Source organism: Patagioenas fasciata, chromosome 28 (assembly GCF_037038585.1).
Source record: "Patagioenas fasciata isolate bPatFas1 chromosome 28, bPatFas1.hap1, whole genome shotgun sequence".
Classification (NCBI taxonomy): domain Eukaryota; kingdom Metazoa; phylum Chordata; class Aves; order Columbiformes; family Columbidae; genus Patagioenas; species Patagioenas fasciata.
Window position 1 is genome coordinate 4024354 of NC_092547.1, and position 13501 is coordinate 4037854.

General features: G+C 48.4%; 1 protein-coding gene across 5 annotated transcripts in view; it reads right to left on the reverse strand.

Moving 5' to 3' along the window:
- DIP2B (disco interacting protein 2 homolog B) overlaps positions 1-13501 on the reverse strand; it is a 75656-nt gene that overhangs the window by 21584 nt on the left and 40571 nt on the right. For 4 of the 5 annotated variants that reach the window (XR_011735994.1, XM_071800062.1, XM_065858751.2 and 1 more), the window contains exons 5-15: positions 12224-12436; positions 9938-10081; positions 8448-8567; positions 7660-7857; positions 6455-6546; positions 5875-5985; positions 4772-4895; positions 4130-4239; positions 1743-1845; positions 733-797; positions 373-466 (exon numbers count right to left, since the gene is read on the reverse strand). Coding sequence is in view for 4 of the 5 variants with exons in the window: in XM_071800062.1 (XP_071656163.1) it covers positions 373-466; positions 733-797; positions 1743-1845; positions 4130-4239; positions 4772-4895; positions 5875-5985; positions 6455-6546; positions 7660-7857; positions 8448-8567; positions 9938-10081; positions 12224-12436 (1374 nt within the window). In the remaining variant the exon portion in view is untranslated. The remainder of the gene's footprint in view (positions 1-372; positions 467-732; positions 798-1742; positions 1846-4129; positions 4240-4771; positions 4896-5874; positions 5986-6454; positions 6547-7659; positions 7858-8447; positions 8568-9937; positions 10082-12223; positions 12437-13501) is intronic. The other variant, XM_065858752.2, reaches the window with a different exon arrangement.

Here is a 13501-nt window from a genome sequence, read left to right on the forward strand (position 1 = left end):
GGCGCTGGCTCCAAACACACGGCTCACGAGGGCCCCGTCAGGTTCGCTGACATTCACATGGCATTAGGACTTTGGGCATTTTAAACATGAATGAGAGATTGGGCCCTTGGGATCGTCATGGAAGAGCAAGACGACAGCATCTAAAGAGTTTGAGGTTTTAAGGTCCCTCTCTCGTTTATCCTGAGAACTTCAAGCTGAAGTTGTGGAACCCAGGGAGGTGCTGGACTCACCGGCCCTGGAGGTTTTTAAACTGAGATTGGCCATGGCGCTCAGTGCCATGATCTGGTCAGTGGACTGGAGTTGGACCAAGGCTTGGACTGGATGATCTCTGAGGGCTTTTCCAACCCAGTCCATCCTGTGATTCACAGTTACCTTTGTGGGCATGAACTCTCTGGACCCAGGAGAGCGGGCAGGTTTTCATCACCGAGTAGGGAACACTGATCGTGTGCAGTTTGTTCATCACATTCTGAAAAGCAGAAAAAGATTTAGAAAAGGGCTCACAAAACCTATTACGGAACAGAACCGGAGTCGCACTCGCTCCCCATCAGCCTCTACCCCACCGTGAATTCATAGTAAGGTTTCTAAGGATGCTCCTACGCTCCCCACTGAGAGTTGCAGATTGACATGGGAGAGAAATGGTTGACTTAGCAGGTAATGGTCGTGACAATCTCATCAAATGTTGCAATGAAAAAGAGTGAAATGCTTCAGAAAGCCCGTCCAGGCTGAACTCACCGTCAGAATGCCATGCCACAACCCCGCGTCCTTCTTAAAATCCAGAACATTCACTATGGTTTCACCTGCAAAAACAAAGTTGTAGTTTTGAGGTGAAACGTGGCAGGACGGAATCTGCGCACGTCGGAACCTGGCGTCTGAACCCGTCAGATCTGCGCCGGGAGGAACGCACGGAGCGAGCGAGTTCACAGCCGTGTTTGGCCGATGTGTTTTACTGGTCAGAGCTCCTTGTTGTGCAAAATAACGCAACTGAACGCATCTAAGGGAAGGAAAACAGAGCCCAGAAAGCCGCAAGAAAACTCCATTGCAGCCTGTACTGTACATCAGCAGCGCAGAGAGGGCCCTGACCTCATTCTGCTTGAGCAGGGGAAGGGAACAGAGCACATCACTCAACCACCGACTCCCGGAGCGATGGAATTACAGCGACGGCTCCTTCCCAAACTCTGCATTTTAAACTGCTATCACATACAGCTCTAAAAATCAACTTGCAGCCATGGATATATAAATGAGCTTGATTTACAAGGTAGACCGGACTAAAAGCGTATCCTAGAGCAGAGTTCGCTCTACTCCCAGCTGCAATTTGCAATCTCCATTTCTGGGTTATCCAAAAAGCCTCCTGTGACCAGTACAGAACCAGTTAATGCAAGAGGCGCTTTGAGATTTACACGCACTCTCGAGAAAAAAAGTTTGGAAAGGCATTTTAATGTATGATCAGTGCAGGGAGAGGGGGACTGCAGCTCGCTGGAGAATGTTCCACTTTGGATTCATTTACTCCCTTTTTGATTCACCAGAACACACTTGTTCACTTTCCAGACACGATGCAAATCCCACTTTGACTCCTCTGCACTACAGCAACGAAGACGGTGCCGTTTTGGATTGAGAAGATTACAGATAGAAGTGGATACTATTGTGTATTGGTTACTCATAGACAGCTAAAACTATGAGAAGCAACCACTGGAAATTATGTCACTGAACCTTCGTTCCGTTGATGTTTCCGTGCCATCACCCACCTTCAGAGTAGTTGCAGGCCTGGGACAAGGCTTGGCAGTGGGACAGCATGGCCACCCGCGACACCGTGACGCCCATCACGCTGCCCTCCTTGCTCGTCTTGTACTGCGGAGGGAGAAAAAGCAGTCAGGGTGGGACTCCGGGTCCCACACACGAAGGAAATTAAATCCTAAACATATTTAATAACGTTTTGTTTCCCTAAAGCTGCTGAGACGCTCAGAACAGTAGCAGCTTGTAGAAAGGCAGCGGCAAGGTTCACTTACTTATTATGATACATAACAGTTTAGAAGCCGAACTGCAATGTGTGCATGCCCTGTGGTCCTGTGTTATCTTTTAGCACATGGGTGTGAGAACCCAGGAGGGAAACAAAGACCATAATGTAAAGAAGAATGTATAGAACCTGAAATAACTTTAGTGTCAAAGTTGAGATGCAGAAAAAGAACTCTTATCAGCCATACTGATGAACGAAGACTATACACAATGAATTTGCAAACTGTTTGAAATGTGATAAAATAATTTGTTTTTAAAACTCCTTTTGCACACGGTTTACTCATTGCTCCATACCCCAATCATTATTCGGTTTACAGCTAGAACACTTAGCACATTTCATCTTGGAAAATTCATCTACTACCACGGTGTCTCGTGAGATAATTATAATGGGAAAAACCAATGAAGAGATGAAGTTACTCGGTCAAAGCTACAAAAGGAAGCTGACTGCCTAAAACCCGGGAATCGGTGCTTCATGTGGATACCTGCCCACCTACCAGTGCTGTGCAACAGCCTGAGAAGGACAAAAACTAACCTTGGGGTATGAAAAACTGCCAAAGAGTTAACTAAGGACTAACCAGCTGCTGATGGTGACGAGTAAAGTTAAGTGGGAAGCGGACACAGTTTTCTGTGGTACATATTACAGTTCAAAAGAAACCAGTTATTCAGGTAGCAAACATGGTCAGTTGACTCCAGAGATACAGATGAAAATTGGATGTGTTTTTGCTTATTTCACTATTGCTCTTCCTCACATCATCTCTTTCTGCTCCCAGAAGTCAACTGAAAAGTCAATTTGTAATTTTAGAAGAGCTAAATTACTGTTACTACTTAAACCACTGCAATATTATTCAATATATTCATCAATGATTTGGATGAGGGAATAGAGTGACTGTCAGCGAGATTGCTGGTGGCACCAAGCTGGGAGGAGTGGTGACACTGGAAGCTGTGCTGCCATCAGAGACCTGGACAGGCTGGAGAGTTGGGCAGGGAAAAATGTAATGAAATAGAACAAGGGCAAGGGTAGAGTCTTGAATGTGGGCAGGAACAACCCCAGGTTCAGTGTAAGTTTGGGAATGAGCTGTTAGAGAGCAGTGTAGGGGAAAGGGAGCTGGGGGTCCTGGGGACAGCAGGGTGACCATGAGCCAGCACTGGGCCCTTGTGGCCAGGAAGCCAATGGGACCTGGGGTGGGTTAGAAGGGGGTGGTCAGTAGGTCAGAGAGGTTCTCCTGCCCCTCTGCTCTGCCCTGGGGAGACCACCCCTGGAATCTTGTGTCCAGTTGTGGCCCCTCAGCTCCAGAAGGACAGGGAACTGCTGGAGAGAGTCCAGCGCAGCCACCAAGATGCTGGAGGGAGTGGAGCATCTCCCGTGTGAGGAAAGGTTGAGGGAGCTGGGGCTCTGGAGCTGGAGAAGAGGAGACTGAGGGGGGACTCATTCCTGGGGATCAATATGGAAAGGGGCAGTGTCAGGAGGATGGAGCCAGGCTCTTCTGGGTGACAACCAGTGACAGGACAAGGGGCAATGGGTGCAAACTGGAACACAGGAGGTTCCACTTAAATATGAGCAGAAACTTGTTCGTGGTGAGGGTGGCAGAGCCTGGCCCAGGCTGCCCAGGGGGGTTGTGGAGTCTCCTTCTCTGCAGACATTCAAACCCGCCTGGTTCCTGTGGAACCTCAGCTGGGTGTTCCTGCTCCATGGGGGGATTGCACTGGATGAGCTTTCCAGGTCCCTTCCACCCCTGACATCCTGGGACTCTGTTATTCCTAGAAGTCACCTTACTGTGCTGTACAAACAATAAGCTCTGCCAGGATCAACAGAAAATTTAAAACACTGTTGGCTGAAGTATTTTCAGGAATCTGTGCCATCTTGGAGAGCTCCGTTGTCCAATTACCAGCTTTTTTTGAACAATAACAGTGTTCTCCAAATCATTTTGAGCCATGCTCAAGGCCACGAAGGTATTCAAAACTAAAAGAAGCCTGACGGCAGGTTGTACACCATGAAGTCTTGTTTCAGCAGCTAGAAACGGGCAGATTAAGGCAGCGAGGTGAAAGTATTATCTCTCTGGTGATTAGAACATTAAATTCAGCTCATGGAAACGATTTCTGTTCCCCATTCCCTGCTTACCTCAATGTACGCTGGCTCAGTTCCTGCGGCTGAGATGTTGGGCTGCCAGTCCTTGGGAGATTTGGAGAGATATTTTGAATCTGTCACAACCCATTTGAGTCTGGGCCAACCTAGAGCCAAAATTAAAGTGGAATATTAATACCAGTTTGTTTATTGAGGGATTTATATTCTTCGAGAATACACTGAACCCCCATCGTCTGTCCAAGATGAGTTACACAAGCAGAAGACCGAGCCAAGCAACCAGCCAGAAGGTTCATTTCGTTTCTCATCAGGAGCTCAGTGGGCGGCGCGGCGCTTCCTCTGCGCAGGAAAGATCCCCGCGGTACTTCTATATTTAGCTTCTATATTAGCTTCTTGTATCACTAATGAAACTGCTTCTGAACGGGCAAATGCCCCTGAAGGGACCTGAGGACAACCCTGGCTCCTAAGGTGGCTCCGTTGTGACTTCCAGAACAACAAAGCGGTTCTGTCGGACACAAGGATCGATCTACACCACACGCACAAAGCAACAGGTAAGCGATGCCAGCAGAAAAGCCGCTCCCTTTGCCCTCCCAAAATGCATTCGGGCCTCTGCCAGCTACCTTCAGATACTTCAGCTATATGAAAAATACCATCAAAAGCAAGTGTATAACCCAATCTGACCTTTAAATTGCACGATTTCTCCGTTTTGGGTTTTTGGGAGCCCTTTCAGGCAAACTTCAGTGGTGAGGGCCAAAGCAATGCCACAGCTTCCCAGCAGAAAGCCGATCTGCTGCCCGCCGGCGTCCTGAGGGGACAGGGACAACGTCATTCCTGTTTATACGGGACATAAATCACCTTCCCCTTAGCAAAACCCCAGGGCTGGTACCAGTACGGATCACACAGAGGAGGAAAAAGGCGACACAACCCATGCCCAGACTCTCTCCTTGGCTTTGTCCTTCTCTGCCTACACCCAATGTCTGGCAATGCTCTGAAACTCAAGTCACAACCTCCTGCTGGCAGGGATGAACAGAATCGCTTCCAAGTTGCGTTATAACGCATTTTGGAAGATGATATTCTACATATCCAGCACAAAGCCCCGCTGGGTGAAATGGAGACGTACCTACAAGGCAATAAAAGTCTGTAGGCAAGGGATAAGGCATCGCAAAACCTGACGGGGAGAAGTTTTAATTTTGTATTTGGTTGCTGTAGCAGTTGTCGCGTTGAGAGCAAAGCTCTGACTCCCATAGTATTACCAGACCAGCTCACCGGTCCATTACGACCTCTCTTGCCATATGTTTGCCATTATCCTGGTGCTTTTGATTCCTCTTACAAAACTGATAGTTTTAGACAGTTCTTGACATGGCCATAATACAGCAATACCACAAAAATTCTGCTAAGGGTAAGGAAAATTCCTTGTTGGGCTGGGAATTTACAAAAAGCGCCCACAAGTCTTCAGAAATACTCAGCACCTTCAGTCTCCAGCGAAATAAAAGAACGGAAGATGCTAAATGAGAGCCCTTCACACCTATTGGGAGCAGAACCACAATATTATCTGCAATAACAGAACGAAGACTACAGCATTTAGGCGAATCGACATCTCCAGTTGCTGAGCATAGTGCTCTGGTCAATATGTTTTTCCATTTCTAAACAGCTCTGGCAGGTTCGCAAAGGGCTCGCACGCTGTGCTGCTACAGAGAAGGCGGATGCTGTGAAACACTCTCAGAGGTGGACGGTCCGACTTGGTTTTCATCCCACATCAGCTCCTCTCACCCCATCGACGTTACCTTTCTGGTAAGAGGTACCTCGATAGGCACTGGTATGACTTCTGCCAGGAGACAGCCGTAAAACGCCACCATGAACATGACCGGGTCATTGTTGGGATAAACGAGGGCTACCTGCAATCCACAGAAATGGTTTGTTAGTTGAAATACACGGGAAAAAAATGGCTAAGTTCAGATCTATAGCGACTAAGAGGAAACTTGGTGTTATTTCGCATCCTAGCATGGCATTTTCACAGGGCCCGTCCAAGCGCTCGCTCTGCCATGGAGTATCTGGTACGTCGGCGTTCCCTGGGGCCCACACGCATGAAGATGCACACACACATACACAGAGATCTAAAACTGGGTTTCTCTCAGACATGCAAGGCTGTTCCTCAGCTGCATTTCAAAGCCCAGAGCCAAGAAGCTGCTCACAGAGCAGCCACCAGGACAGAAAAACCACGGAGGTTTCTTTCCCAAATAGCCCGTCCCTGGCATAAGAGTCTTGCTATTAAAAGAACAAGAATATAGTGTCTGTGCTAAGTTGCAGCCCCCAAAACTCTCTTTTTATTTCAGAGGGTGAACCAGACAGTCCCAAACTCATTACCCTATCTCCAGGTTTCAACACGGGTTCATTTTTGGTCCCCAGTTTATTAAGCAGCGTGTAGGCCAGCTTGAGACTTCTGCTCCACAGTTTGCCTGGAACACAAAGAAGAGAGACTTGCACAACTCTAAATCAACCAACACACAAGAGAATATTTCAGTTCTTGGCTGCTCTGACCACCTACAGCCGTGTGCTCTGTTTGGGTTATGCCACTTTGTCTACAAAGCTCTCCAAACCCAGGAAGGTGCGTGCGACCGCACCAAGACCAACACCCCCGTGTGTTCTGTCTGATGGGAGCCTGGAGCAGCTCTGCTGGGAGGAACGGCTGAGGGAGCTGGGGTGTTCAGCTGGGGAAGAGAAGCTCCGGGGAGACCTTAGTGCGGCCTTTCAGTGCTTAAAAGGGGCCTGAAGAAAGATGGGGACAGACTTTTGAGCAGGGCCTGTTGTGATAGGACAAGGGGTGATGGTTTTAAGCTAAAGGAGGGAGATTCAGGCTGGACATGAAGAAACTGTTGAGCTGGGGATGCAGAGAGGATGTGGGGGTGCAGGGGGGGTTCGCATTGGGGTTCAGGGGGTACAGGGAGCACAGTGGGGTGCAGAGGGGCAGAGCAGGATCTGGGGGGATTCAGTGGGGTTCCCCAAGGTGCAATGGTGTTCAGGGGGCAGTGGAGAGGCTCAGTGGGGTGCAATGGGGTGATGCGGGGTACAGTGAGATGCTGCTGGATCCATCCATCCATGATGATGGGAGCCTGGAGCAGCTCTGCTGGGAGGAACGGCTGAGAGAGTTGGGGTGTTCAGCTGGGGAAGAGAAGCTCCGGGGAGACCTTAGTGCGGCCTTTCCGTGCTTAAAAGGGGCCTGAAGAAAGATGGGGACAGACTTTTGAGCAGGGCCTGTTGCGATAGGACAAGGGGTGATGGTTTTAAACTAAAGGAGGGAGATTCAGACTGGATGAAAGGCAATTGTTGTCCCTGAGGGTGGTGAGAGCCTGGCCCAGGTTGGCCAGAGAGGTGGTGGATGAACCATCCCTGGGGACATCCCAGGCCAGGCTGGACGGGGCTCTGAGCACCCTGAGCTGCTGAAGATGTCCCTGCTCATGGTGGATAAGGTGACATTTGAAGGTCCTTTCAACCCAAACCCTTCTGTGATTCCACGATCCACCGCTGCTCTTTCAGAGCAGTTTAGCATCGGCAGCTGCGGCTCAACTCACCATATGTGAGGGTATAAACCGGTTTTCCCGTAACATCCAGTGCTGTCAGACAGGGGCATTTCGCCTGCGTGGTTCCCCAGCGCTGCAGAGCTGCTTCTAAGGCAGGAGGCCAGTTACAAACAACTCCCAGGGGTTCCCCCTTCACGGGCATCATCTGACGGCCCTCTGGCTTGGGCTGATTGGGGTCAGGCTGCGGAACTGAAGACAATTCCATAATGTTTCAGTTCATCTTTCCCCATTTGTTACCAGACGGTTAAGCTGGAAAGATGCGCTGCAAACAAAGGCTTTTCCTCATCACTTTTAGGGTTAACAAACCCTATCACATTTAACTTCCTAGGAAGCCCTGCACAAAGCAAAACATCACGGACATAGTCTCCTAAGGTGCTCTTAAACGATATTCAGTTCAATGGGGAGGAAAGTAACCCAGAGAAAAGAAAAACAATCTTACAAAATCAGTTTGTAATGAAATTACCAGTAAAGACGATCCCTTTTGGGAAATTCGAGTAGCCTAAGCGAATGAGGAGGTTTTACAAATCTACTGAAATATTTTCGGTAAGGAACTGTAGTTATTGTAGGAAGTTTAGTGTTGAGGAGGCCACTCAAAGCCTGGCAGCACAAGGAATGATTTCAACCACTGGTTTTGTATCAGACTCTTCACAACAGCTACTGCAGGCTGCGAAGAGCAAATCGGAGTCAACTTCAACACCAGCTGCATAAAGAAATTCAGCACTGTGCAGGAGTGTACTTACAGCAAACGATTCACAAAACTCACTATTTGATGCTATTACCTTCCACAATTTCTTCAAAATCATCCACAAAGAATTCTTTCAGGGGTGGTCTTTTAGGTCTTTTCAAGGTGTTAAGCAACTGTTGAATTTTCGTGGAGACTCGACTGCTCACGGGAACACCTGGATGGAGAAATCTTGTCTAATCCAATGTTCAGCATCCCTCTTACCATTCCCATCCTGCCTCCCTCCATCGGAGGGTCCTTCTCTTGGTGCCCCCACTCCATTATTCAAGGTTGTACCAGCGCAGGACGATATTAGTAAGCGATATATCAGTTCTGTATTAACTCAGTGCTCAGAAAATGCTAGTAATAGACATTCATTTTAAAGCATTTCCTCCCTTCAAAGTCTGATTTCCACCTGCCCCTGACACGGGGCACTTGTTGTGAAGCCCACCCTGCAGCTCTGTGCCTGCCCGTGGTTCTGGATGGGCCACCGGTATCAATGGGCCACCGGTATCCACGGGCCACCAGTATCCATGGGCCACCATTACCGATGAGCCACGATGAGCCACCATTACCAATGGGCCACCGGTACCAATGAGTCACCGGTATCGATGGGCCACCAGTATTGATGAGCCACTGGTACAGATGAGCCACCGGTATCGATGGGCCACTGGTATCGATGGGCCACTGGTATCGATGAGCCACTGGTATCAATGGGCCACCGTTACCGATGAGCCACCGGTAGCGATGGGCCGCCGGTAGCGATGGGTCGCCAGTATCGATAGGCCACCGGTCTCAATGAGCCACTGGTATCGATGAGGCACCGGTATCAATGAGCCACTGGTATCAATGGGCCGCCGGTATCGATGGGCCACCCGGTATAGATGAGCCAGCCAGTACTGATGGGCCACCGGTATTGATGGGCCACCTGTATCAAGGGGTCACCGGTATCAATGAACCACCTGGTATCGATGGGCCACCAGTATTGATGAACCACCGGTATCTATGGGCCACCGGTACCGATGAGCCACCAGTACCAATGGGCCACCAGTACCGATGGGCCACCGGTACCGATCAGTGTGGGGCTGGGCTGTCAGCAGAGGGGACACAACCAGAGCAGAACCACTGATGTGACCCCTCTGCACAAAGCTTTATGCCAACCAGCTTGGGCTGAGTGTATCAGCTCCATGGAAGCTTAATTATAGTTGAGAACTACATTGTTTCATTCATCTTACCTTTCCTTTGAGCGATTCTAGGATAAAAGCTTTTAAAAACAATCAGCCTACCTACGCACTTGTAATTTTTTTCTTAAAAATGCATCAGAGAGGAGAAAACTCCATAATTTTCCCCAGTTCAGCACACAGCAGACAACTGTGTGGCATGGGAAGGCGCTGGTGTCAACGCGCGGCACAGGAAGGCGTTAACGCCGATGCCGTAACCACTGCAAATTCACAAAGTGCTTCAACGGGCTGAACTTAGACCAGGAGGTTTGTTCTCCCAGCTCAGCGCGGCTCTATCTACCGGCTCGGGGCTCGGAGGGCTCCGTACCGTCGGCCGTGTCCATGAGGCTGGAGCGGTTGGATCCCTTGTGCATGCCCTTGACGATCCCCGCCGGAGGGAGGTCGATGGCCGCCGGGCGCGCTGAGGAACAGGAGGTAGTTGCTGTGACATCTGGGGGAACGGAGACATTTTCTACAAGAAGGGAGAAAATGCCAATTAACACATACCTTTGATTGTCAGGTGGAACAAGCAAAGCGTTAGTTACCTGTTACCAACAATCTTAAGAATTTAATGGGTTGAAGGGAGGGGAGCTCTTATTAAACACAGCGCTTCCTAAATATTAAGGAGCTCTAGGAGGTGCACGTTATCTGTTCTGGAAAACAGAAAACGAAGGCACAAGATGAGCGGTTCAACCATTCCTGTTCTCGGTCTCTGACCTTCAACTCAAGCTCAACCTCTTGACCCTCCGCACTGTAAAAAACCAACACGTTTGGAGACCCACATGAGCTGTGAAACACTCGATGCCCATAACAAACCCCGCGTCACCTACGCAGGAATCTCTGCTAGAATGACGCTGCTGAACTGGTTTGTGGGATGCGGGAGGCCACTGACTGAAGCAGATCAGCACAATTCAGGTTGCGCTTAAATTCCTTCCAGCTCAGTGGCTAAACAGTATAACCTTGTCCAGCAGCTAAATAATCAACTTAAAAACTAATTAACAGAGCAAGCTGCGTCTTTTATTTTTTTGCTTTAAGTTGCAAGACACTGTTTTGCTTTATAGACAAGGTTGTGAGCTCCAAACCGCACGGAAATTGGAATATTCCGGTAATTCTCTCATTAACTTTCTCTTAAACAAGCGATTTTTGCTTACGTGGGATTTATTTCTCCAACACAGCAGGCTCAGTCACCTGATGGGGCAAGAATATTCTGTTCTGGCTCAACAGAACCGGCAACTGTTGCTTAGGGAGGATAAAAGCAGCAATTTGGAAGCTATGTTGGAGTGTGAAATGAGCCAGATTGGCATAATTGCATTTCTGCATCGCTTTGGAGATCCAGCGGCAAGGGATGTTCCTCGTGGATTGAACCTCTGAGCTCACTAGAAAGGACCTGGATTTAGTACAACTCCAACTCTATATAAAATATCTATAAAATCGCATACCGAGAGTTCCTATTCATTTAAATCAGGTGTTAGCAGGGGATGAATGTGGCACCTACACAGCAAATACAATCCCAAAGATTTAAATCTCTTTTGCATAAAATACTAATGATATTAGTATAGTGTAGGTGAATTAGATAGTAGTTATTGTGTAGGTGAAAAGCTAGATTACCGTAATTCATTACAAAAGGTAACGTAGCTGTGTGCTCCAATTAAAACCAGCCTCTCTGCTTCAAAGACACATTGATTATATCGACTGCATTTTATGGGCAGTTTCCCCGTTTGCATCCCAGCAAAAATAAAACGAAATAAAAATAACAGCGATTAAAAAATACAAGGGAAACAGCTGAAACCACCAGCACTTCTACGCACTGCTTGCCCCAAACGAGTTAAGCAAAAGCAGAGAGCACACAAAATACAGACATGTCCTGGGCTGCGGTGACAACCTGAACAGCGATCAAAAGGACAGACGGACACCGAGCAAAACCAAATTGGCCGTTCCATACAGAAGCATCAGCAGCAGGAACACCTCAGAGCCTCAGAAAACTGAGCCCGGGGGATCCAGACATGGAGATTTTGCTCCGTCTTCTCGATCTGTGGATGCTCTGAGTATTTCTCAGACTCGCCATGATCTGTGCGAAATCTTCACTCTGCTATAGCCGCTTTTTGCAGTTGCGTGTTCGTTTGTTCAAATGCATGGCTGTTTGTGTTTTGGTTTGGGTTTTTTTTTTAATGTAACACAAACAATAAACCATTGGGGCTTAGAGTAAAATGAAAATGGTCAAACGCAGCATTTCCCCACTCCATAGGCAAAGACACCCCTGTGGTTTCCATAGGACACGGATGCCAAACGCTGCTTGCATACGGCAGCTTGGTACACACAGTGGCTTCCAAAAGCTGGAGACACAAGCGACACGATATACAAAAAGGTGGTGCCTACGGAACCCATCAACACCCCATGGAGTCTTTTCTGCTTCCATAAGCTCCTGCTCCCCACTTTTTCAACCAGCTCAATATTCTGAAATCGGGAAGGAAAAAAAGCATCGTGATGGTGCAACTCCAACAAATCCCAGCGAGCTCCGTCAGAGCTAAGCTCTTGGTCTGGATTTCCCTCAACTCCGGCGTTATTAACACAAACTGAACTCGAAGCGATTTTTCTGTTCATACCCATCTCCTACCTATTCGAGTATTGGCAAATACATCAGCTAGTGACCCACTGGTCCCTTTGCCTTCTCCATGGGAAAGTGTAGAAGATGCTGATGAGGATGTGGATGACCCCTGAATAGATCGGTTGATCCAAGACTCAGCATTCTGTAAGCTCTGATGCAATGCAGCAGAAAGAGCAGCCTGGCGCCTTAGCGAGCCCTCGTCCTCGGACGCGGAAGACGTGTCTGTGTGAAAGCAGAAAAGAAAATCCAGCTGCTTCGGGAAAGCACAAGGCACTGAACACGCTCCCCGTCCGGTTCACACATCAACAGCACGGCCTTGTCACATGAGGATTTTATTCTTTAACAAGGTTACATTGGCCAAACCACCAGTTAAAGCAGCGGACGGCACCAACGTAACACATTCACCCCTTGTGTTCTGCACAAGAGTCACCTCCTATGGCAAGAATCCTTCCCCTGCCTCCTCCAACTTATCCCTCGTTGCTTTTCTGCTCATATTCTGTAATATCAGATGCTGTATTGCCTAACTTTGCTAATTTGGAAGCGGAAAGTGAGGGCTCAGTATCAGTGTCAAAGCTGAAAATTTGCAGGAACAAGTGTGCCAAGGCCACATGAGAAAATGCTTTTGTCTGGTATTCTAAATGGGCCCCTTTCAAGCGCAGGGAAAACAAACCCAGCAACCAACCCACCCCAAAACAAAACAGGGGAAACCACAAGGAACTGCATCCCGCATTTCCGAGAGAGCAAATCCCTTGTCTCTGCTAACGCTGACCTCGTTATTCATCATGAAGATAATCGTGACTTAATATCTGAAGTTGTACAGTGCTAAATATCAACACTTGGACTTTGCCCTAAAATCCACGTGTTCTTCAAAGTCTGCCTGTACTTCAGTTGTAAATCAAGCTCTTATAACACGGTCAGGAGCTGCAGAATCGACCGATTCCAGACCTGAGCTTTATTTGGGGAGAGCCACGCTCTGAATGTGCTCTAGTCCTGGCCTAATTAGTACGAAGCTGAGACCCAAGCAGACACCGGGAACATGCAGCAGCCCCTAGGGGAGAGGAAAAGAAAACCAGGATGGAGAAAAAAGGAGGAAAGGAATAGTTGTGAGTGGGGAGGGCGAGCAGAGCGGTTGCAGAGAGATGAATTCACAATGAGCTATGAATTCATCATCTTCAGGCGACGTCATCGATCCCAATGGCTGTGATGCTTCTGCACAACGAGAGACAACAGACAAGTCACTGCCAAAAATTACACAGAGTCGTTTATAAGCCAGTGCATACAGCTGCT